The sequence below is a fragment of the Rhamphochromis sp. 'chilingali' genome (assembly GCF_963969265.1).
Source record: "Rhamphochromis sp. 'chilingali' genome assembly, chromosome: 4".
Taxonomy (NCBI): Eukaryota; Metazoa; Chordata; class Actinopteri; order Cichliformes; family Cichlidae; genus Rhamphochromis; species Rhamphochromis sp. 'chilingali'.
In genome coordinates, this window is record NC_137948.1 from 30,758,054 (window position 1) to 30,783,683 (window position 25,630).

Sequence of the window (25,630 nt, forward strand, 5' to 3'; positions counted from 1 at the left end):
CTTCTCCCACTTCCTTTCCACATTTAGGACGATCACCACCAGTTTTGGGTTGGCCTGGTAACCGTCTGGAGTAAAGGATAAATCTCGGCCTTCATTCCACACGTGCATCATGTGTCTGAAACACGGGGGGGGGGGGGGGGGGGGGGGGGGGGGGTGCAGGAAGATTTGTTGTTGATTTGCATCTGCTGGAGTGTTTGTATATGTGCACAACAGCAAATACGTTCAGAATAACAAGTTAAGCACTCTGTAATCACCGCAAGTGTCTCCACTTCAAATCAATGTTGTCTTCACCCACCATGTGTGCGCAGATGCCTGAGTGTGTACGCGTGTGCGTGCATATATTTGTGTGTAGGAGTGGGAAGAATCAGAGGCCATGTATCTCTCCCATCAACATTCTGCATTGATTTCTCCACAGATATATGCCTGAAGGACAAGTCTCTGGTGCAACAAGGCTGCCCTCACTCTTTTACTCACTAAAGCTGTCCTGCATACGCAAACAGATCCTATGCTGAAACGTTTACACACTCGCTAAAGCGAAGCAGCAGAGAGAAGTAAATGAACCGGTATCACACACAGTGATATGGGGATTAAAGATACACTCGCTCCAGTGAAACAATTTTCAGAAGGAGAGGATTTCTGCATGTGAGGACTGGGATAATAGTGTGGATTCCCACTAGGGGAGAGAAGGCCTGTCCAAGAACGTTTACCTTAAAGACTGAATCACAGGCAGGACAGCAGCTGTCCAATACAGACAACACCTTTTCTCTGACACCTTGTGTTCTGTTTTATTAGAAATTGTCTGAATCATCTCGACACCGCATCGTGTGATGCCGTACAAATGAAATATCATTCAGCTAAAACAGAATATTTCAGAAGGCAAACATCTGCTTTATAAACATATTCATACTCTGCACAAGATTCCCCTTTTCATCCAGAAGAAAACTGTCTCAGTCCATCAGCTATCTAAACATACATTATCTGAATTACTATTAAAAAGGAAGAGTTAAAAGCAGGTTTTTTATGTGAGCTAACCAGGGCACGGGGCCATGAAGGAGTCATGCGTGCACTCAGATATTGCGACAGCAAGTCAAGATGCATAAAAAGAACCGTGTGAGCACTGTTTAGCACGCACCCTGCAGCTGAAAACTATGATAATTACACTCCAGTTCAAACAGGTGGGATTTTATGTTGTCCCATCTCCAGGAGAGGTATTAGAGTCAACACACATAAATATTGTAGTCGGACAGTGGATTAGAGGGAGCTACATTAATCATCTGTTCTTACAAAGACTTGGAAAAAGGCCTGTGCTCTGTGAAAGCTGGCTCCACTCACACTGAGAAAAAGTAAACAAAAGGTCCCCGTCTCCCTCGTGTACTGGCACTGCAAAATAAATAAATAAGTAAATATAGATATATGCGGTTTAGTTATGTCCTCTCCCAGCAAACACAATAATTAAATATAAACCTACACAGCCAAACATTACAGGCTTCACTCTACAACCAGACCTACCTCTGTCACAGATCACAATGCTTTGGACTATAAGGGGCACGTCAAGACAAATATATATTTTTTTGTGTTGGAAAAATCTTCCCGGTGCAGCAGGTGATGCCCTTGTCACAGCGCATCGCCACGGCTGAGTACATGTAGCGGAAACGCTGTGGCAGTTTATTCTGGGAAACTGCTGTCGCCTCCTATTTCAGGTTTGTTACCATTTTGGGGGAAAAAAAGTTTCTGATGTAAACGAAAGACACCGCTGTGTTTTTGAGGCATGCAGGAGAACCAGATCCTGTTTGTATTGTGATTCCTTGTGTAATGAAAATGAAATGTAAAGCTACATTATGAAGTGGGTTCAGCGATTTTTATATAAATGTATCATCATCGCCTAGAAATTCAGTAGAGGTTTAAGTAGTACGTGGAAGAAAGAGTTGCATCATAGAAATATATGAAACCCCCTCCTTCAGTAAGTGCAGTTTTTAATGTGGATCCTGCTACCACTATGTGAGAAGCACTTTTCTATTAGCTGAAATACTCTTTGAGCACTTTTATGAAAGTATGAATAAAGAAGAAAGGCAGGCTTCTTCCCAAATTCTGTATTATGGCAGAGAGCATATTTTTAGAGGAAAGTGACAGCTTAGGGGTTTGCACGCTACACTGGTTCCATCAAAAAGAATAACCTTTTGAAATTTACAACAAGGACAAACCTTCCGTAAAAACCTGTATCATTGTGGAGACCAAATAAGCTCAACTAGAGTCTGAGATATTAATTCCTGTCAAGCAAGAATGACAGAAAATCCGGCGGGTCTGATAGTGTCTTTTAAGTGCCGGATTATGTTGTCCTATTCCTCCCCACCTCGCGTTGTTTATATGCACACTGCGGCAAGATTGTATCTAGACTAATGTATACAGAATCCTGATCACAGCCTCACCACTTTTCCGAATCAGGGTGGGGGAAATCCAACCTGTCAGTTTATTATCACAAAAAAATTGGCTGCAGTTGTTTTGACAAATATGCAAATTCTATCTAATAAGTTAGTGAGACAAATGAGGTACCTCTGACAGTAAGAATAGAGCTCTGAATAAACATTTGAGTTCCTGTCGAGGTCTGAGTTATATTGGATCAACCTGTCAACAACAGCAGTGTTGTATATGCCTTGATATACACTGTAGCGGCCTAATGGGAGAGAAAAACAGGATAATAAAGCCATAATGGTGAAAATCGCACTGTGGCTCTCATTCTAATGAGCCAGCTCATAAGTCATCACCAATGTGCAGACCCTAGCAACATGACCTTTATATTTTCAGTTAGTTTAATATAGACTTCTGAATTTATAACAGCATATTAGCCACTGCATGCTTCATATTCAAGATGCAGTCACAATATCACTCCGAAAAAAAACTTTACAGAGGCAGTTTAGCTAACGGCCCTGTAGCAGCGACTGCTCAGTAGCTCAGTATGAATCTGCATGCTTGTGTTTCTCTGTGTGTATGTGTGCGCCTGTACATCACAGAGACTTCAGAGAAGAGTACATTATTTTGATTGCTAGTATGCACACCTACACACACCTTCTGACATACACTGTATGAGCCCCCCACAGATCAAGTAAAAAAGAAATCCAGATAACAAAGCTAGTAACACCTGCTCTAATCCAAACTTAATGACAGTCGATGTGAAGCAAGGTGCACACGCAGAGGTTCACACTATCATACACACACGCATACACAAGACACATCCTAAGCTCTAGTTAACACAGGGTGGCAACAACAAGGAGGTCTGCCTGAGGTCTCCCAGCTAAGGAGGCAGAATGAGCTCACACACCGAGCAGCCGTGTACACAACATCTAACAGTGTTAAAAGCCATTAGAAATCACAGTGTTTAACACTGCTGTCATCTCTGCTTCCTTTCTCTCCTCTTCCCCTCTCATTACTACATTAAAAAGAGTTATGTAAGGCTGCCGAACAGTCAGCCACAAAGCCAACCGAGTTATGCAAGTTCCTGGACCTTGATCTCCTCGCAATCATCACACATCCACAGTTACACACACCTGCGCAGGGCACTAGGTGGGAGCTTCCCCGGGCTCCTGTCTGATGCTGTGCTGTAGCAGCTGCTCTGGGCTTCTGGTAGCTCTCCCTTCTCCCGCAACATGAAGGTGGCTGCAGAGGAAATGATGCCCACCCCATCCCGCACCCGTGTCTCGAGCGGGTACTCCCAGTCATCATAGGACACAGAGATCATACCCAGGGGGAAGACCTGAGAGGGGGACGAGAGGACATCTAAGAAACGACACATATGGTTTGTAAGCTTCAAGTTTAGTTTAATTTGACATTTTTACCCCAGATTTGAAACATCCATATGCATTTCTCAAAGGTGTCAGGCGGATGATTTATTGGTTCTGTCTGTCCTCCGGAAATAATTCATAGCTGGCTACTAGATGCGTGTGAACAGACTGTATGTCTATAAACTGAATTACTCATTCAGGTATCGCCTACATCTTGCAGCTGTCATTGAAAAAAAAAAAAACTGTATAGCTCAAACTTTATCTCTCTGAAGCAGACTGAGCAAACATCAGAAAAAAAATGCAGGCACAGCAATCTGTCTGTCTACCCTACAGTACTTTGTTTTTACATTTTACTTTGGCTTTAGTTGTAGAGTCAGATCCATGACTGAGAAAGAAATCAGAGGCGGAAACCCAACACAAACAGGAAGACTCGAGCCAGAGATGGAGAAGAATTAGGAGAATAAACATTTGAAAGGCTTTTGAGATGTGAGTATTTTATGCCTTTGGGACTGATCATATGTTGTTACGTACAAAGTTGTGTAAAAGATGACTTTTTGCTGGATTATCTGTAAATTAGTATGCTCTGACATGAACTGTATTAGCGGTCAACATGATTTGTCTTTGAAGCATCTTTTAATATGTAATACATGGATTAAAGATAAAGTTTCACAAATTCTGGGAATTCTGCACAGACACACAACGCCACTTGTCTATGTAATCGCATCTGCCTGCCAGCCCCTCTTAACCCTACTAATTAAGAATTTCTGTCTTGCTTGTCTGATCTACGGACAAACAAAAACAGGTAGAAACACAATATTGCAACCAGGGTTCAACTGCCAGAGTAATTGTTTTGGCTGGAAGCTCTGATTTCCTGGAATCTTGCTGTCGTGAGGTTATAAAGAGTTTAACAGCGTTCAAGAGTCGAAACCAGCCAGCCCATCATAAAACATCTATCACAATTACATTTGATATTTTAATCTGTAATCTTCATATATATATATACAGTGGGGCAAAAAAGTATTTAGTCAGCCACCGATTGTGCAAGTTCCCCCACTTAAAATGATGACAGAGGTCAGTAATTTGCACCAGAGGTACACTTCAACTGTGAGAGACAGAATGTGAAAAAAAAAAATCCATGAATCCACATGGTAGGATTTGTAAAGAATTTATTCGTAAATTAGGGTGGAAAATAAGTATTTGGTCACCTCAAACAAGGAAAATCTCTGGCTCTCACAGACCTGTAACGTCCTCTGTAAGAAGCTTTTCTGTCCCCCACTCGTTACCTGTATGAATGGCACCTGTTTGAACTCATCATCTGTATAAAAGACACCTGTCCACAGCCTCAAACAGTCAGACTCCAAACTCCGCCATGGCCAAGACCAAAGAGCTTTCGAAGGACACCAGGAAAAGTATTGTAGACCTGCACCAGACTGGGAAGAGTGAATCTACAATAGGCAAGCAGCTTGGTGTGAAAAAATCAACTGTGGGAGCAATCATCAGAAAATGGAAGACATACAAGACCACTGATAATCTCCCTCGATCTGGGGCTCCACGCAAGATCTCATCCCGTGGGGTCAAAATGATCATGAGAACGGTGAGCAAAGATCCCAGAACCACACTGGGGGACCTGGTGAATGACCTGCAGAGAGCTGGGACCAAAGTAACAAAGGTCACCATCAGTAACACACTACAACGGCAGGGAATCAAATCCCGCAGTGCCAGACGTGTTCCGCTGCTGAAGCCAGTGCATGTCCAGGCCCGTCTGAAGTTTGCCAGAGAGCACATGGATGATACAGCAGAGGATTGGGAGAATGTCATGTGGTCAGATGAAACCAAAGTAGAACTTTTTGGTATAAACTCAACTCGTCGTGTTTGGAGGAAGAAGAATACTGAGTTGCATCCCAAGAACACCATACCTACTGTGAAGCATGGGGGTGGAAACATCATGCTATGGGGCTGTTTTTCTGCCAAGGGGACAGGACGACTGATCCGTGTTAAGGACAGAATGAATGGGGCCATGTATCGTGAGATTTTGAGCCAAAACCTCCTTCCATCAGTGAGAACTTTGAAGATGAAACGAGGCTAGGTCTTCCAACATGACAATGATCCAAAACACACCGCCCGGGCAACAAAGGAGTGGCTCCGTAATAAGCATTTGAAAGTCCTGGAGTGGCCTAGCCAGTCTCCAGACCTCAACCCCATAGAAAATCTGTGGCGGGAGTTGAAAGTGCGTGTTGCTCGGCGACAGCCCCAAAACATCACTGCTCTCGAGAAGATCTGCATGGAGGAATGGGCCAAAATACCAGCTACTGTGTGTGCAAACCTGGTAAAGACCTATAGTAAACGTTTGACCTCTGTTATTGCCAACAAAGGTTATGTTACAAAGTATTGAGTTGTATTTTTGTTATTGACCAAATACTTATTTTCCACCCTGATTTACGAATAAATTCTTTACAAATCCTACCATGTGGATTCATGGATTTTTTTTTCACATTCTGTCTCTCACAGTTGAAGTGTACCTCTGGTGCAAATTACTGACCTCTGTCATCATTTTAGGTGGGGGAACTTGCACAATCGGTGGCTGACTAAATACTTTTTTGCCCCACTGTATATATATATATATTAGGGGTGCAACGATATTCGTATCGATATTGAACCGTTCGATACAGTGCTTTCGGTTCGGTACGCATATATATCGAACAATACAACATTTGTAATTTATTTTATCAACTTTCCTTCTGACGATGCTGTCTGTGTTGAGCGCTCAGTGAATCTGTGTTCGACTACTCCGCCTAGGCTGCACTGTTGAGCGCAGATCCACTGAGCGCTCAACACAGACAGCATAGTCAGAAGGAAGAGTGGAGGGCAAGCTAGCAAGACAGAAGTTAAGCTCTCCTTGCAACATGGACCTCCCCCATTCAGATCTGGCGTTTGGAATTATTTTGGTTTTCATGTGACGTATGACCCTGAAGGTCAGCGAGTCATGGACTAAAATAAAACAGTATGTTGGATGTGCCGTGCAATGCTCAATTACATGGGAGGGAACTAGTGTGTTAGCGTAGTTAGCTCGTTAACGTGTTGGCCGTCTAGCCCCATGCACGGGGCGATCGGCGGTAGCTCGTTAACGGAGATTTGCTGTGTTGTGGCGTTAAGGTCATTTCAACGAGATTAACCTGAAAGCACTAGTGGGAACACAACGAATATGACTGCACATTTACACCGACATCATCCTAGTGCAAAGACAAAAACAACAAGCATGCTACTAACTTTAGCCGAGTCATTTAGACAGCTGTTAGCACATGATTCTCCTTATGCTGCTGAGAATATAGCCCAGAAGAAGCGGATAGTATAGCTTTTATTTTGGAAAGAGACATTTCTCTGTAATAAACTCTCTTTTCCAAAGATGAGTGATTCCTCAATCAGATACAGGGCTTGCAATATCGCTAGCCCGACGTCCTGGAGCTAGCGATTTTTTTCAGTCGGGCTACCAAAATCTATCTCTGCCCTGCCCGTCGGGCTATTGTAGGAAAAATATATGTCAATGCTTTCGCATTCTTTCAGAAATGTAGCTGGGTAATTATGTCATTGGCATCAGTGAGCCACTGTCAATATGTGAAATATTGAAATCGCGTTTGAATTTGCGCTTGTTTTTTTGCTTTCACTTTGCAATCGTGCAAACTGTGTATAGAGAGCGACAGCACTGATCTGTGAGTGATGATAATTTGTGCACCAATTCCTCTGACATCGTCTTATTAATCGTTAGCTTACTATGCAAACATGACAAGTGAAATCTCCCGCAGCTTAAACATGTGAGAGGTTGATCGCGCAGAGAATCGCTGAACTTATGTGAGTGCGTGTGTAAAAGCATTTCAGTTCTGCTGAGCCAAATAAGACAGGTCAGGGTGAAGAAGTGACAGCCAAAGAAAAGCTTACCACAAAACGGAGAAGTTATGACAAATCAGACTATAAGGCAAAAAGAAAGTGCAGCTTTATGGTTTCATGGACAAAAGAATTTCTGTGGCTGCAATATGACGAGCTAAATAACCAGGGCTGCACATAAGTGGTCCGCAGGTGCGCATTCGCTGTCAAAATAAAAAACGCGCACAAGGGTTAGGGTTAAATTTAAAAACTGTACTTTTGAGTTAAAATATATATTTATAATTTTAATAAATGACAAATTAAAAAGGCATGAACATTTTTTTGTATCGAAAAAATATCGAACCGTGACACCAAAGTATCGAACCGAACCGAACCGTGAATTTTGTGTATCGTTGCACCCCTAATATATATATATATCTATATATATATATATATATATATATATATATATATATATATATATATATATATACAATATGTCAGAGTTTTTATTTATTTAAACTAGATGTGAAACAATTAATTAATCTGTGGGTACGGAGAATTATATTATTTTTTATGTAACTTTTCTCAAAAAAGCTGACCATGTATCATGGTCAGCATTCATAAATAAGAGGGGAAATCTGGGATAGTCAGCAGATGACCTGCAACAGCCTGGGATCAAAAACACGGCTTGTTTTATCAAACCACACAAAAGTGGCCACCTGTTACTACATATGGGACCTCACTACCTCAGGGGTAAAGTCTGGGTTGCCAGTGGTGAGACTGGACACGATCCAGATGTAACCAGCTCCTATCAGACCCAAGGACCGAGCCTCCTCCATTATATACCTGTCAAACAAAGGAGACAGATCCATTGCTGAAGTCTGTGAAGGCAGTGTGTGACAAAGAGACAGAAATGGCGCAACGAAACAACACACGCAAACACTTACACGGCTTCATCCTTGGAGCAGTAGAGCAATATAACAGGACTCTGGATCCTCTTGAGTGCAATGTGTGATTTAGAGTTTGGGTCGCCATCCACAGCATCTAGAGTCACCACACTCTGCATGTCCCATCGCACAAAGCTGTAACAATAAACCATTAAACAATAACACACAGCTTGTCAGCTATCATAAATAAAGGAAAGAAAACAACATGTGCGTTTGTGTGTGGTGTTTTCATTACCTGTGATCCACAGTTACCCTCAGCGTGCTTATGAATTCCTGGTACCCGGGGAACTTGGATGTGACGATAGAAAAAACATGCCAGTCGTATTCCTCCATGATAGCAAGCATGAGCAGAGCCTCCTGCTGAAGAGCCGCGCCGAACTGGAAGAATGTGGATTTCTCATCCTGCAATGACATGTGGGGCCAGCAGCACAGACAGTCAGCAGATTTTTCAGAGGAAGTAAATTAATTGCAGAAAAAGGGATAAAAAAGGCACTGGAGTCTATGTGAGCAAAAAACCAGAATTAGAGCCCTTTTCAATTTTACAATCAGCGAGACAGACCGAGAGAAGAAGGGAGATAAGAGAGACTTGCAAGAGCTGGAGAAGCGACAAGTAGAGAGGGAAAATGGGAAAGGGACGAAGAGATGCTGAGAGATTCCGACAACAAGTGAGACTGCACAGCAAGAAGAGTGACTGCCGGCAACAAGGGGGCCTAATGGTAGGAGATAACTGCCTCATAACTCACAGGTTTGATTCACTTCAGCACTCCGTAGCCAATATACCAAACAGCCAGGCATTGTCTTGAAAGGTAATTGAGCCAAATACTGATGTCTCCAATCATGTGAACTGACTTAAAAACATTTGAGTCATTATGTTTTGTTTTTTTCCTTTTCCCCCCTGTGCTAACTGCAACAATATATAAAGTCATCCTATAACTGTCTCATTTGGAAACCATCGTCTCTAAACTGCGGATCGAAATGTTCACAGCTTTGGAGCAATAACTCACAATGCCATACACACTTAAATCATTTCGTCTCAGATTCAGGAGGAAACTGTGTGAGAGTAAAAGAGCAGTATGCACTATCAAAACCAAAGCAGCTGTTAAGCAGAATGAAACCCCAAACCGAGTGTGAAATAAGTTGCTAATGATCGCAGAATGTATATTTGCATGAAGGATAATCTACCCCCAACAAACAGACAGCAACACGGCCGAGCCACTAGAGACGGAGGGAGAAAAGAGGAGGAGGGGGTGGGGGTGTGGACGGGGAGAAAGAGAAAAAGGCTGAGAGGGGTGAATGAGATGGAGAAAAATGTTCCAGCCTTCTGAGTGAGATTGAGATACCTGCTGCAGAAGAAGTGGGGGGAAAAGTATGTGAGCGAGAGAGAGAGACACTGACATCAAACCCTCCTTCACTATGACTGTGCCTCTATTCTGCAGGCAGAAAGATCACACGTGCACATACATGCTTTAACACTCTTTCAGCAGAGGGCATCGAAAAACGTGACACATTAAACATCAAAGCCCTCGTGAACACAGACGAAGAGTCCGTTCTTCTCTTCAGTTGTGCGTGCATGTGTGCGTCTATGCTGTTTGCGCACGTAGTACTTTGGTCCAACAAAAATTTCTCGGCTGTAGCCGTAACGCACATCAGATCCAACACGCCTCCCTCAACCACAAGAAAAAAAGGAGAAAAGTGGGAAGGGGAGAGGATGAAATTGTACTTCAAAAAGATCTATCTTGCTTTTTTCATCTGTGTGTGTGTGTGTCTTTATACTTTACTGAGGCTTAGAAAAAGGAAAAAAAAAAGAAATCTCCCTCTGTGTGGCAACAGGCACATCCTCAGCTCTTCCTAGATAAGAGGGACACACAAGCACAGGTACTACCACACACTAACACTCGCTTATATTCAAGTGCACAGCTGTACACTCACATATAAATCAGTGCTGCGAGTGAGATTACAAGCAATCTGATTTGTCAGGTAGCCGGTCAACCTAATTATCTGCCAGAGCTTTAATAACGTTGATGATTTTGGGTCACTCTTTTCTACTTTTGACCACTGCAGATTATTAGTTGTCAAGGCAAATTGTTAAGATCCGGAACAAAGGAACATCCTGACATTGCAACAAAGTCCGACTTGCCTGATTGTCTGAGTCGTCTTGTAAACAAGACCAAATTTACATATAATAGCCACATTATCTAAATCATTCATGTGTAAATGAGTGCACTCAAAATGACTGTAATAATGCATGTGCACAAATGCAGCAAGTGCGTCAATATCGGAACGAGGAAGCCAGCAAGCCATGAGTGATTTTTACCACTGATTAGGTAATTATTGTACTATGCACCTCGATTTTCACATTTAAATAAGTTTGCCTAGCCTGAAAGGTTTCGAGATTGTTGGTTGGACACATAAAGCAACTGAATATAAGGAGTCTAAAATATCTTGTTTTTAATTTTAGCATTGTGTGCATTGTATTGCAACACACACAAAGCTACTTAGGTGGTGCTAAAAGTTATATGTACTGACTGGCCACTTCATTTGGTACACCTGGTCAACTGCTTGTTAAACCTAATATCTTATAAACCTAATCTACCCACACATGGCAGCAACTCAGTGCTTCCAGGCATGTAGACATGGTCAAAACAAACTGCTAAAGTTCAAATAGTGCTTCAGAATCAAAAAGAAAGGTGATTTAGGTGACTTTGAATGTGCATTGTTGTTGGTGCCGGACGGCCTCGTCTGAAACAAGCTCCTCTGCTGTAATTCTTTCACACAACCATCTCAGTTGTATACCAAATGGTCCAAAAAAGAGAAAGTATTGAATAAGTGGGAGTTTTCAGGGTGAAGATGCCTCGTTGATCTGAGAGGTCAGAGGAGAATGGCTGCTTGAAAGTGACTGGGAGGCAAGAGTAACTCAAATAATCACTCTTCTCTATACTCAAGGTATGCAGAAGAGCTTCACTGCAGAAGAGAATCTCTGAAGATGGACTACAGCAGCAGAGGACCACAGCCTGTCAGCTAAGAACAGGACACTGTGGCTATAATACGCACTGGCTCACCAAATTTGGACAATAGAAGATTGCCTAGGCTGATGAGTTTTGATTTCTGCTCCAATATTTAGATGGTAGAGTGCAAATTAGGTGTAAACAACATAAAGTGTGGGTCCATCCTGCTTCGTATGAGCAGTTCAGACTGCTGCTAGTGATGAAATAGTGTGGGGAATATGTTCTTGGTAGCTTTGGACCCCCTAGTACCAACTGATCATTGTTTAAACACCACAACCTACTGGAGTATTGTTGCTGACCATGTCCATCAGTTTATGACCTCGTTGTACCCATCTTCTGATGGCTGCTTCTAGCAGGTTAACACACCATGTCACAAAATTCAAAAAATCTCAAACTGATTTCTTGAACATGCGAATGAGTTCACTGTATACAAATGGCCTCCATAGTCACCACATCTCAGTCCAAATTTACTGAGGTTTAGAAAAAGTCCTCGTGAACAGTCCAACAGTCCAAGTCTGCAGCGATGTTTCAGAAGCCAATCAGCCTGGGACTAGCAACGCATACCCAATAAAGTGTCCAGTGAGTGTATGTTCATGGTACATTTACACCTGTCATCGTAATCGAAGCTGCGCTTTATTGAAAATGAACAGCCAAAAAAAAAAGAAAAAAAAAGAAAGCCATAGAAAGAAACCTCTTTGTAGGAAATGAGTCTTCTTTGTCTGAGAAGCCCTTTGTATTAGAATAGTAATCTCATTTTAAGGCAATATATCCAACTTTGTTATAATAGGATACTCCAGCTAACACTGAGCTACAGTTAACAGGCTTGAACAAATCGTTTACATAATATTCCAGCAGAGGAACAAGATTGTTTTCCCTAATTTAAGAGTAAGACCTCTTGCATAACTTCTCAATTTAAGCTTCCTGGTAAAACTCTGGATCTAACCAAGACTTGCAGTCTTACATCTCACCATAAAGTCCTATTCATCTCATTTTGAGAACAATATACTATGTAAGAGCTGATTGTGTAAGATTATCCAGATTGTTTTAAGAATATATGTTTTATTTCTTAGTGAAGGTGGTGGATCTGAAGCTAGTTATTCTACAGGAAAATTCAAGCTTAATTACCATCAGCTGTATGAGGCAACATCTTCTTACACTGCTTTCAGCTGCAAGACTGTTGCAAAGGCAAAGACTGTCCAGTAACAAGAGCTTAAATCACACTTATATTTCTTATTTATATAAATGCTGGTGTTTCATCCGCATCAAATAATTTATGTACAAACATTTTGTGTTATCAGCAGTATCATCAGACACCCCATTATGGTTATTAGTTTCTGATTTTAAGTAGAACATTAAGGGTGCACACTGTTAGAATAAACCGGTTGAATAACCTGATGTGTGATCATCCACCCTTTCAGCATCTATCAGCTCTGTTTTCCTGGGCAGGTGTATTAGATTATAGTAGCATATGCTCACAGATCTCTATTTGGAGCAATAAAATGAATAGTCCAGATGGTTTTTTTTATTAGTTCACAGAAACCTACACTTCCTCTGGTCCTTTCATTAGTGAACTTATCACCAGTAAGAAAAAGTCACTTTACAGTGCCTGCATTTTAACTCATCCCAGCCGAATAGGCGCAGGTGTAATGAATAACCCTAATGACTATTGAGATGCATTAAGTGTCCCATCAATCCATTTCAACCAGCCAGCAAAATACCTGGAAAGGACTCACCTAAATGGGATGCATCCATTGTTACTGGCATCACTTACACCTGTGTTTTTTCTGCCTCAACAGTTAAAAAATGTTGGTTGTTTTCTCCTCCATATGCATCACTTTGGGGACTTGATCAAGCTCCTTCTTAACTTAAAAAAAAAAGCCACCCAAAGCGGCTTTGTGGTTCAGTGACCTGACACAATTTACACAGTTGGAAAAAATAAAGTATGCTCTCAAGGGGTCGAAGGAGAGATTCTTTGCAGTTTGGGATACATTAAAACCATAGCCACCTGATAGATGCTTGACAGCTGCCGTACATCCTTTTCCTGTGTGATTATGATTAATTTTGTGCAAACTATTGCCCTTTAGGTGCACATCTTCAAATATGGTGAATTTCCTTGTATCTCATTTAAATTCACTTTATTCATTTATTTATTTTAATTTTTTTCCCCTCTGGATCGGTGTCCAACATGTTCTTGGGGTGGGGTAAATATATAAAAAGGAGCATTGTGGCCTTGCTACATGTATATCTTCGTACTACATTGTTGATACTCAATAAAAATTAAAAAAAGGTCACCAATGACTTCCATACACTTTGAAATTCAGTTCAGACGGTGGTTTGATTCCTCAAACCTCTACACGCTAAAGTGTTCACCGCTCCACTCTCATTGGTACGTGAGCTCATGTTTGAACGGGTGAATGAGAACGTCAAGCAGTTGTAGAACTGCAAATACAATATTTGCAGTTTCATATTTCACATTAATAAACAAAAAAACATTTTAAAAAAGAACTGACTAGATTTAAGTGTCATTTCTCTTGCAGTTTTTTTTTAAAAATGTCCTTTTCTCTGAATATAGTCCTCATTGAAACATTCTTTGGAGAAACCCTTTTTACTGATCTCAGTTAGTGTTTAAGAAAACTTCAAGGACATTTAAGCTAGTTAAAAAAACATATTTGCACTGTGTTGCCATGGATAAGAGTATCAACATGTGGCCAGATTTAGGCACAACTACGGCACGCAGGTATCACTCAGACTCACTCGATGTGATGAAACCTATAAATGTTGAGAAAGCAGCTCGGGTGAGTTGAAGGTTAATGCCAACAACGGATGGAAAGAATGTGACAGGCAAAAGAGGATGAAGCAAGGAGTGTTTTCCACTAGAGAAAGGTGCCTGTTTTTAATGCTGTGCTGCCTGACGCCTCAAAGATCACGGCCGTTCCATATTGATTTTTGGCCTTGTCTCTTGTGTACAGAGATTTTCACGAATTCTCTGACTCTTTTAAAGATATTGGGAACAGCAGATGATGAAATTCCCATGTCCTTTGTTATTTCACACTGAAAAAGGTTATTTTAAAATTGTTTGTGTTTAAGAGAAAGTGATACCCTCCCTGTCTTTACTTCTAAAAGAGTTTCTCTTAGATGCCCTTTTAATACCCAATTATCAAATTTACCTGCTGGCAATTAACATAATTAAAAGTGAGATTTTCCACTTGGTATTTTTTTTCTTTTGGTATAACTTTAATAATCCCTAATTGTCCCTGTCTCAGCTTTTAGACAAGATCATATATTTAAAAAGACATTTTCAGAGTTTCAAAATCTGATGTTTCATTTTTGCCTTTTTAAAACTGTAAAGACCCCTCATACTTTAGACAGATACTCGAGAACATGCTTTCCACAGGCGCTAATTCCATAAAACCTCACATGAGATGTTGGTGAGGACTTTTAGCCTGACTCGCAGGTTTACCTCTAATCTTTTTCTGTTCTTTTTTGTAGTTAAACCACAAATGTTTGTGCTCTTTTTTTGTTTGAGGGGTGTTAAAAATGTACTGTGTGTGTTTGAATTACATGAGTGTGTTTGGATACCTGTGCATATCTGAGTTTAAAACATTTATGACAAAACATTATTGCAAACTGCCTTAGATTACCAACTTAGACTACTAACTGCCTGGATGACTGAGAACCTACACAGACATATATTTGTAAACTGCTACACAGATATAGCTAAAGCCACGGCTGTTTTTCATTTCTAGTATTTGTGTCTAGGCGTTTCTTCGTGTAGTTATTTAAATGATGATTTATGTAGCAGTCTGACACATTTTATAAGACTTGTTTGATTTTTGTTTTTTTTAGTGAAATGGGATGTTTTGTTGGTTTAGTGACGAGTTGTTCATTACTCCTACAGTTTAAAGATTGTAGCTAAGCATTCATTTATTTTCTTAATAGCTCACTCAATTCAGAGTTGCAGGGAAGCTGCAGCCTATTGCAGTGGTCACGGTTTAAAATGCGGGGCACTCCTTTGACAGGTCTCCAATCTATCACAGCAGTGAGAGACAGACACATCCATTCTCATATTCACGCATACAGCCAGTTTAAAATCATCAATTAACTTAACATGTAAGTCTTTGGACTGTAGGAGGAACCAGAAGTGCTGTGCAATACTCTAAATTTTGGTATTGATCCGTTACCAACCAAACCCAGGATCAGTATAGCCAATATCAACACCAATACACATATAGTTTCAACTTATAAAGGCATCTTATGTCTCTTATGTGCAAAAAGCGCTATATAAATGCAATCCATTATTATTATTATTATTAAATTACTTCACCTGTTCGTGATTACAACCAAGAATCTTCTTGCTCTGACGCAACAGTGCTGCCGAGGCATCAGAACGCCCCTCTTTTAAAACAATGTTTTGAAATACAGAAATATTTGAAGGAATCAGTATCGTGGAGCTGTCCACCACTGACCTGTGCCTGCAGCAGGGCGTGGATAAAGCAACTGCGGAGTACGGATCAAAGAAAAGGTCAAAATCCGCTTACTGTCCAGACCTAATACCCAGACATGGCTTGGCTTGTTGACTTTGATTTTACAGCTGTTTATTGTGTCCTGTAATGTGTTGTTCATTTAGATTCAGGATTCTTTGTCCTTTTTCCTTTTCTGTGTTATAATAATAATGGATTGCATTTATATAGCACTTTTCTAGGCACCCAAAGCGCTTTACAATTCCACTATTCATTCACTCTCACATTCACACACTGGTGGAGGCAAGCTACAGTTGTACACACCAAAAACCAAAATATGAATAACCGTGCTGCAGCTGACTGCATGCTGGACTCTTGTTGTTGGCGGAGATCTGACTGGACAGAGGTATCGAAATGTGGTCCTCCAAATTGTACCTGTGCCACTCTTCCAGGAGGACCCTGTCCTATGACTGTTACAGCCGGACAATGCCCACCCAAACACTGCCAGGAACGCCAGAGCAGTGAAGGCCTTTCTGGATCAGGAGCATATACACATATATATATATATATATATATATATATATATATATATATATATATATATATATATATATATATATATATATATATATATATATATGTGTGTATATATATATATATATATATATATGTGTATATATCTTTCAACATGTAAATTAATCAGAATGTTTTTTTGTATGTAATTTGTATAGTATATTTTTTTTTCTCTCATTTCTTTTCTAAATGTACTTGTATATTGTTCACATGTTGAAATAAATTACCAATCAATCAATCAATTACCTCAGCGGCGAGGGCAGAGCGAAGGACGGCGGGCATGTGGAGAATTTAGAATGAATGAGGTGAAAGTCTTTTTGGAAAACTGGAGGAGAAGATGATAATTGCTGGTGGTTGCTGAATTATAAAGGATAAGAGACGTTGACACAGACCTGCACCTTCTCATCAAATCACACAAGTCCACCAAGAAGCTTACCTATGAATAATGCATGAACATAACACGTGTGTACACACACACAAACTGCAAATGTGTCTCCACATTATAACCGCACATACCTAAAGATTCTCTGATGACATTGTGCATCAATTATACAAATACAGTGAACTTCGCGTACAGTTTCACATCATTCCATGTGCATGCACACGGCACATACGCACGCGCACTCGTGCACAAAGAGCGGCTAAAATACAGCCTTACTCAAGAGCCAGCATACTGATGAATAATACACCATCAAAACCAAGACAGTATCTCACTTATTCTCGCTCCCCCTCACACACACATGGTGCTTTATGTCAAAATTCATTTTTGTTTACAGCAATCAGATTAAGAAAATATGAAAGTGTAGTGGCAGCGGTGCAGATTCAGGCTAATGACGGATGAACTGACACATTTCTAGAAACGGCTGGGAGATGGAGTCATACGGGCTAGAGGATGGAGGAGGAGTTGGAGTTGAAACTACCCTTAGTGAAGGTGGATGAAGCAAGAACTGAGCAACCACATGCTAAGACACCACAGCCAAATGACTGGAAGGAGAGTACATGACATGCGGCAGAAGAAAATAAAAGAATAAAGCCAGTGTGCGGGATGATGACAAATAGATGGGTGAGGGGGGAGAAGGAGGAGAAGGAGGAGGAGGGTGATGAGGCCAGCAATGTGCTATATTAATATTTAATGCAGCAGGTCAGTTAGGATAGAGCAGCTACGTTAACTTAGACTGACAAAGTATGGCCCCCAAGTGCAAACAAACTAGCATGGCAAAATAAAATCTGTGTCAACAAAGTGAAGCTTCAAGGGTCACTTGTAGAAGAGAACAGCCACAGCGACAGTGGCAGAGGGTTTTTTTTGTTGTTTTTTTTTAACCCAGAATGAGATTCTGCCCAAAGTTGAGTTGTAGAAAGCTTAAAATAAATCCCCACATTATTCTGGTGAACTGAACATCAAAGTCTACTGGTACATAGTGCAGAAAATGTACTACCTCAGTTCCCTGTGGTCTGAGATACAGGTGACTGACAAAAAAGAAGTACTTTGGTATATAAATTATGGGATGGCATCAGTAAGCACATTTGGGGACAGCTGTACACAACAGATTTTGTTTTTTTGTTTTTTGTCCTAGTTGTCCTGTGATATTAGATCTTAGTGCAATTAGGAATAATTTAACACTGCAGGTTAGTGCGTTAAGAGGGTGAAACATAGGGGCATGACAAGAGGGCCTGTCAAACATTAAAACTGAACTAAAGAGCTTCACTGGTGAACGCGACACATTTTCTGCTGCAGTCTAATTCTCTGTAAATGCTCAGCAGATGTTCTGCAAACCCAAGTGCTAACAAACACTGCTCTAAATCCATGCGCTAACATAGAATTAGCTCAGGAAATCTATTCGCAAACAAACACCTCGGGTAGCCAAGGAAAGGAATATTTTTTACTTGACCAAAACCAGAATAATCAGGCCAAAGAGGAGTTATTCAAAGAGAGCTGCTTGTGTTAGAATAGCTTCAGTACAACGGGGGCATTTAATTCTACACGTGTACTTTGATTTCTTGGTGTTTAAACTGTGCTGTGACTTCAGGAACTCTACAAAGAGCAGTTTTATGAATATAATAGTAACACATGTTACATCAAACATCAGTCTGTGGGTATTCCTGAAAGCTGCGAGCAGGGACATCACAGTCGACAACCTCTGCAGCATTAAAAACACTGACGTAAGGCAGGTCTTTCAATAGCTAACAAGCAGAGGTCCCTTAAGCTCTAAAAGCTCTTCAGTTTTAGAACACAGAGACAGGTCCCCATGGAAACACAGAATACCATTTAACAGAGCGCAGAGCCCCAAAGCTAGCACAGCCTAGCTTAGATTAGGTCTCACCACAAAACCATGGGAAGCACGTAATGGACAGCAGCGCAGCCTCAGATAGACAAAGCTCACAACGAAACCTCAGAATGTAAATGGGCCTGGAATACGGCGGGTCTCCTGACATTTAAAACACTTTTCCGTCTCCGACCCAACACTTAAATGGTTTTAATGTTATTTTACTCCTGAGTTATCCAGAACACACCGTCCTAAATGGTCACACTGCTGAGGATGTTACTTTTAAAGTAAAGGTCTGCATCCACTGATGTAGAGAACTATGGAAGAAGAAAAAGTTATTTCTAAAATACTTTAAAAATACGCACTAACCAGCCATTGTATCAGGTACACATGTTCAGTACCTTATTCATTTGAGCTGTGCTGCTTTGAGCTGATAGGAAGGCAACTGTAACTTAAATATCCACTTGTTACAAGCAAGGTATGCAGAAGGGCATCTCTGAATGTGCAACAAAGTGAAACTTGAAGCAGATGTGCTACAACAGCAAAAGACCACACCATGTACTACTCCACTCTCTCAGCTAAGAACAGGAAACATAGACTCGCAAAAACTGGACAAGAGAAGATTGGAAAAATGTTGCATGGTCTGATGAGTTTCAACTTCTGCTGCAACATTTGGATGCTAAAATCAGATCAATATGAAAATCTGGTTCCATCCTGGCTTATATCAGGAATTCAAACTGCTGCTGGTGTCTGGGACATTTTATTGAAACGTTATGGGTTCCTTAGTCCCAACAGAGCATTGTTTAAACATCAATGTTTTTCTCTGAAATTATAGGAGAAAGAAATCTTTCTATCTATCTGTTATGTGAATCACCAGACACCCCATGATACAACATTATCACAGTACTTACAATATGCTATTATTGTGATTTTTAACATTTTCCAATATTTGCAAAAAAATTCTAATTCATTTATATATTTATTTGTATATTTATTTGCCTCATGGTGGTTTATATTGTGAGGTAAAGACCCTGTAATAACAGAGAGAAAAGCCCAACAATCAGATGACCACCTATGAGCAAACACCCAGCAAGAGTGGGAAGGAAAAACTCCTTTTTAACAGGAAGATACTGGGGGTATTTGCACAAATTGCATAACTGCATCACTAAAAAAAAGGCTGCCATGAGATAAGATGGACTCACTCTGCTATCAGTCTGCCAACTTGAATGGGGTCAAATTGGTAATAACATGCAGACTTTTTATGAAAATACACCAATTAACTGTGAGAAATAACTGAAAATATCTGTAGCTACATATCTGTAGCTTTCTATAGAGGCAGAAACACACATTTCACTATCACATTTGCGCTTATCAACCTTTCTGTTCTACAGGAAATTAACTAGAATGCAACCAGCTGGCACTCAGAGAGTCAAATCCCCTCAAGTTGCACTCATTGACAAAGACTCATTCATAATGATGGCAACACTTTGGCAATCTGTCTGTATTTAGAAATTAGGCAGCAATTATTTGCAAACCTCTGAGAGTGACCGCAGGTTGCTTCCTGTCAGACAACCTGTGCAGTCGCCGTGATCATGGTCATTTTTACTCGTGTGACTGAGCCATTAGCCTGCTCTGTATTGGGATCTAGCTTTGCCAAGGCGAGTGTGTCCAGTGTTTTTCAGCTGAACCAATTTAATGTGAGTGTGCTTGACTAATGTTATCTCAGGATGGTGTTGAAAGAGAGGACCCTCTTTTTCTTGTTCTGTTTATTTAATTAAATACATACATTTTTGATGTCCCTGTATTGACATAACATCACCAAGCAAAAATATCACAAAACTGTGTTGTATCAATTTTTTTTTTTAATCAATCTATCAGTGTAGCATCATTTATATTTGCTCATTTACATTTCCCGTGCTGCGGGAGTATGGGGTGTCTGGCCCATTGCTACGGGCCATTCGATCCCTATACAACCGTTGCAAGAGCTTGGTTCGCATTGCCAGCAATAAGTCTGACTCGTTCCCGGTGGGTGATGGGCTCCGCCAGGGCTGCCCTTTGTCACCGGTTCTGTTCATAATTTTTATGGACAGGATTTCTAGGTGCAGCCAAGTGGCGGAGGGCTTTCACTTTGGTGGCCTCAGAATCTCATCTCTGCTTTTTGCGGATGATGTGGTTCTGTTGGCTTCATCGGGTGAGGGCCTCCAGTTCGCACTGGAACGGTTCGCAGCCGAGTGTGAAGCAGCGGGAATGAGGATCAGCACCTCCAAATCTGAGGCCGTGGTTCTCAGCCGGAAAGGGTGGAGTGCCCACTCCGGGTCGGGGATGAGTTCCTGCCCCAAGTGGAGGAGTTCAAGTATCTCGGGGTCTTGTTCGCGAGTGATGGGAGAAGGGAGCCGGAGATCGACAGACGGATTGGGGCTGCAGCTGCAGTGATGCGGACGCTGCACCGGTCCATCATGGTGAAGAGAGAGCTGAGTATAAAAGCGAAGCTCTCAATTTACCGGTCGATCTACGTCCCTACCCTCACCTATGGCCACGAGCTGTGGGTAGTGACCGAAAGAACGAGATCGCAGATACAAGCAGCGGAAATGAGCTTCCTCCGAAGGGTGGCTGGCCTCTCCGTTAGAGATAGGGTGAGAGGTTCAGCCATCCGGGAGGGGCACAGAGTAGAGCTGCTGCTCCTCCACATCGAAAGGAGCCGGCTGAGGTGGTTCGGGAATCTGACGAGGATACCTCCTGGGTGAGGTGTTCCGGGCATGTCCCACCGGGAGGAGGCCGACCCAGGACACACTGGAGAGATTATTTCTCGGCTGGCCTGGGAACACCTTGGTGTTCCCCCAGATAAGCTAGAGGAGGTGGCTGGGGAGAGGGAGGTCTGGGCTTCTCTGCTTAGGCTGCTTCCCCTGCGACTCGGCCCCGGATAAAGTGGAAGAAGATGGATGGATGGACATTTTCTTACTGTATTAATTTGACTTGAAGTATTAAAAATATATATATAATGAAAAAAAAAAAATAATATATATAGTTTTGGAATATTTCATGCTTATATAAAAATTTTAAACCCCTTTTAAACACACAACTAGAAAGATTTTGATATATTTAGCAAAACCTTTAAATATGGATGTTTTTAGGACGCATTTAATTCATCATTATAATTACAAAGCCAGTAAAACTTTCCTCCTGTTTGTTTCTGCTCATGTTTGTCAAGTTTTGGAACATTTTAATGCTTATAAATATGACATTTTAAATCCCCAATTAGAAATTGAACTTTATGAAGTCAGATGAATTCAAAGTAAACCATTAAATGCAATATTCACAGGTGTTAAAGTGTAAGTTTGTGTTGAGCATCATTTAATTTAAAACTGTTACATATGCAAATGTGCAAGTGTGTCATTTTTTATTTTTTACATGTAGAGAGAAGTAATTTACCTCTCAGACTTCTGCTGTCATTTCAGTGTAATTTATTTATTTTTGCCCCAGTCACCAAAACTTTGAACCCACTGATGTATTTGCTTTAGTCAACAGTTAATACACCCATCTGCTGCAGGTTTACCTTCATTATCTCAGAGAAGTCATAAACTCACATTTGTTTTCCAAAAATCCATTAAAAACAGCTCGCGGACACTCGTGTAATGCATTCCTCTCCTGCGAACATGTCTGTGAGTTGGGTTTTTTTTGTTTGTTTTTTTACAGTTTTGTTGGGAATCTCTGTGAAGCAAAAACAAATTATCAGTTATTAATGCACGATGAGATTAGCAGATTAGTGAGTTAGTAATCCGGTGTCACACTCCTCTTAACGTGCCAGAGCAAATCCGGATGATTAAATCAGGTAAGATATCTCTTCTCCACTCTGCCATCAACACCAGCTTTTATTTACAATGTTTCTGTTGTAACACTGCACTCCAGCTCTGACATCTGAGATGTGTGCCTGAGTTTGTCAAAGTTTGTTTTTTGGCGATGATTTGTATTAATTGAAGAATCATTATTGCAAATATTAATAAGGAATATTACTACATAAAAAAGGCTGGTTAAATAATTTCTTTTTGAAGCTGGATTTCACTGAACTTACAGTGTGAAGAGTAAAAAAAAAAGGTTTTCTTTTTGTCTGATACGAAGTAAATGTGTGCAACTGAAACAGCCTGCTTTTTAGGTTAGGACTGTGAAACACAAACAGGCTCTTACAAGATTTGGATCCAATTAGCAAAACTTTTGAATGCAGATGTTCTGAGGATGCATATAATTCAGAATTGTGACTGCAAAGCTAACTGAGTCATATCCCCCAAATGTAATCCTTTTGTTTGTGTTTACTCATGATCGAGTAATTTGACACTGATCGTAATGGTGACACTTTATTCCTATTGCTGGCACGAAGGGGCTTCAGAAAAACAAAGCACATTAAAAAACACAGAATTACACAAACGAAAAGGCCTCGAAAACAAAACTTATTGTAATCCGGTGATAAATTCTGCACGCACACAAGAGTTTGTGCCTTTTAGACTTTAAATATATCGCGTGTGCTCACAGAAATAATCCATCAGCTGTCCCCGATAAATCAAGATGCACTCTGCAGTGCTGACTCCATCACATATGTTGCTGCATCAGCATGCAAAAAGTCAATGAGAATAATGTAAAGAAATAATGTAATTTTTTTTGGCACAGCCACGGAAAATTCATTTCGAGCACAAGTACAACAAAGCCCATTGTACTGGAGGGCGGACGAGCGCTTGCCAAGCACTGCTGGTTAAATCTGTCTCCAGAGTGGTAGCTGATGGTTGTGTGTATGGTTGGCCCTGCCTATCCAAGTGTCAGAATCCTGCTCACGGCAGAGGTTAATCACAACACCTGTTTAGGAGAGATTACAGCAGGATCTGCCAGAGTATTCAAAGGCCTCTGCTTTATTAAAACCAAAGTGTCTGTCCAGGCTGTGACAACCACAAACACGCAAGCATATGTGTGGCAGGAAAACGAATGCGATGCCTGTTTATATATGGTCTGCGTGTGTGCGCGTGTGTGCCCGTGTGTGCGTGTGTGGCCACGGCTGTTTGAGTAATAAGTGCTTGACTTATAGAGCTTCAGAGAGAAAGAGATGTTAACGTTATTTCATCCCTCTACATGGAAAATAAATGACAAAGCCAACCCTATTCCTCCCTCGGTTCCTCTCTTCCCCCATTGGTGAATGAATTTAAAGCAGCTCGAGAACTGAGCAAGACCCTGCATCCTCCTCCCTCCTTTGGCAGCCTTCATTGGTAAATCAAAGAATTGCCAGTTTGATATTTATAGCTGGAGTGCCTTGGGGGGGTGAAAAAAATCCTACTTTCTCTCTCTTTCTCTCTCTTCCAGCCTACTGACGGTGACTCCGTTGGACTTTAGAAACCTTAGGCCTGGTGTAAAAATGGCAGCAAGCTTTGAGTCAGCCCATCCTGGCCGACTACCGCAGCACTGATCGCCGGAGCACGTTGGTGCCGCAGGTATGGGAACCGGATGGTCAGTCATTGTCGGGGTCACTTGTCCAGAATCACTGCAACGCAAACAAATCTGGCTGATGTAGGAATACCGCGAGCCAGAAGATTGATTAGACAATTCAAAGAGTGTTAGTATTCCTGCATTTAGAGAAGCGCTTCAGGCCCTGCTGAATATTAAAACACTGGTTTATCCACATTTTGGTTAAAATTACAATAGACTAGTGTTGCTTAAGTGAATTTATGACAGCAGCGGCATTATATCTACTAAATACCACAGTATAAGTTTATACAATGACACAGATGCCCCCGGGGCTTGTCAGTTGGGCGCAGGGCTGATTCTGGGAGCAAATGTTAGAAAGCGGCGAAGGCGTTTTGCGAAGATTGTTTGCGGGGAAAGGAGTGTGTGTGGAGGGGGGGGCTTAGACAAATCACTAATTCTGCAGAGGAAAGAAAAACGGTAGCTGAAGGGGGATTCATTCATTATATATAAGCCTTACTCAGGTTTGTGTAAGCCTTTTTATTCCAAAAACACTCCCACAACTCTATTGTGCACCCACTCTCCCTTTGTGAAATGCACACATAAAAATCTTGTTGCTACATTTAGTTAAGCCAGCAACAGGCTAGCGAGCATTACTCCTCCGTCTTGTTGCCTCTGTTGAATTTGTCCCAGTGTGAGTCCACTTGTGCCTGTTTAATGCCACCACCGGCCTCCTCGATTCCCCAGCTCCCCTCGTCTCCTTTCTCAGTGCCCTTCCAATCCAGCCACTTGTTCTCATCGCTTTTGTTCACACGACAGTCACCAGCCACTGTTACCATGGCAAATCAATGGCTAGTCTACAGATGGGAGCAGATTCATTTCGCCCTAGCACATTCTTGCACACACACTGACACACACAAACACACACACACATGCCTGAACACACAATGTATTTGGGCATTCCACCACTGTGTTAATGGTTTGATGTGGATTTGCTGTGGCTGAGTGCATGCAGGCAGATGTGAGTGCACACGTGTGTGTGTGTGTGTGTGTGTGTGTGTGTGTGTGTGTGTGTGTGTGTGTGGCCAATATGTTGAAGATCAGATAAGCAAATCTATTTCCTTTACTAATTAAAGGCAGGCACTGCTCCTAAGGAAAAGAGAGCATACCAAATGCCAGGGCATGGTGCTTTAGATGTGGTGATAACCGCACACACACACACACACACACACACACACGTGCACGGATAAACTCACACATGCACAAATGACTTTTGGCAGTGTGTATATTATCTCTGCTGTGCGT

General features: G+C 41.3%; 1 protein-coding gene across 1 annotated transcript in view; it reads right to left on the bottom strand.

Annotated features, from left to right (window-relative positions):
- Nucleotides 1–25,630, bottom strand: part of grin2ab (glutamate receptor, ionotropic, N-methyl D-aspartate 2A, b) — a 131,885-nt gene that overhangs the window by 25,505 nt on the left and 80,750 nt on the right. The window contains exons 5-9 of the mRNA XM_080879312.1: nucleotides 8,820–8,986; nucleotides 8,585–8,719; nucleotides 8,384–8,483; nucleotides 3,543–3,748; nucleotides 1–115 (exon numbers count right to left, since the gene is read on the bottom strand). Of these exons, the coding sequence (XP_080735438.1) occupies nucleotides 1–115; nucleotides 3,543–3,748; nucleotides 8,384–8,483; nucleotides 8,585–8,719; nucleotides 8,820–8,986 (723 nt within the window). The remainder of the gene's footprint in view (nucleotides 116–3,542; nucleotides 3,749–8,383; nucleotides 8,484–8,584; nucleotides 8,720–8,819; nucleotides 8,987–25,630) is intronic.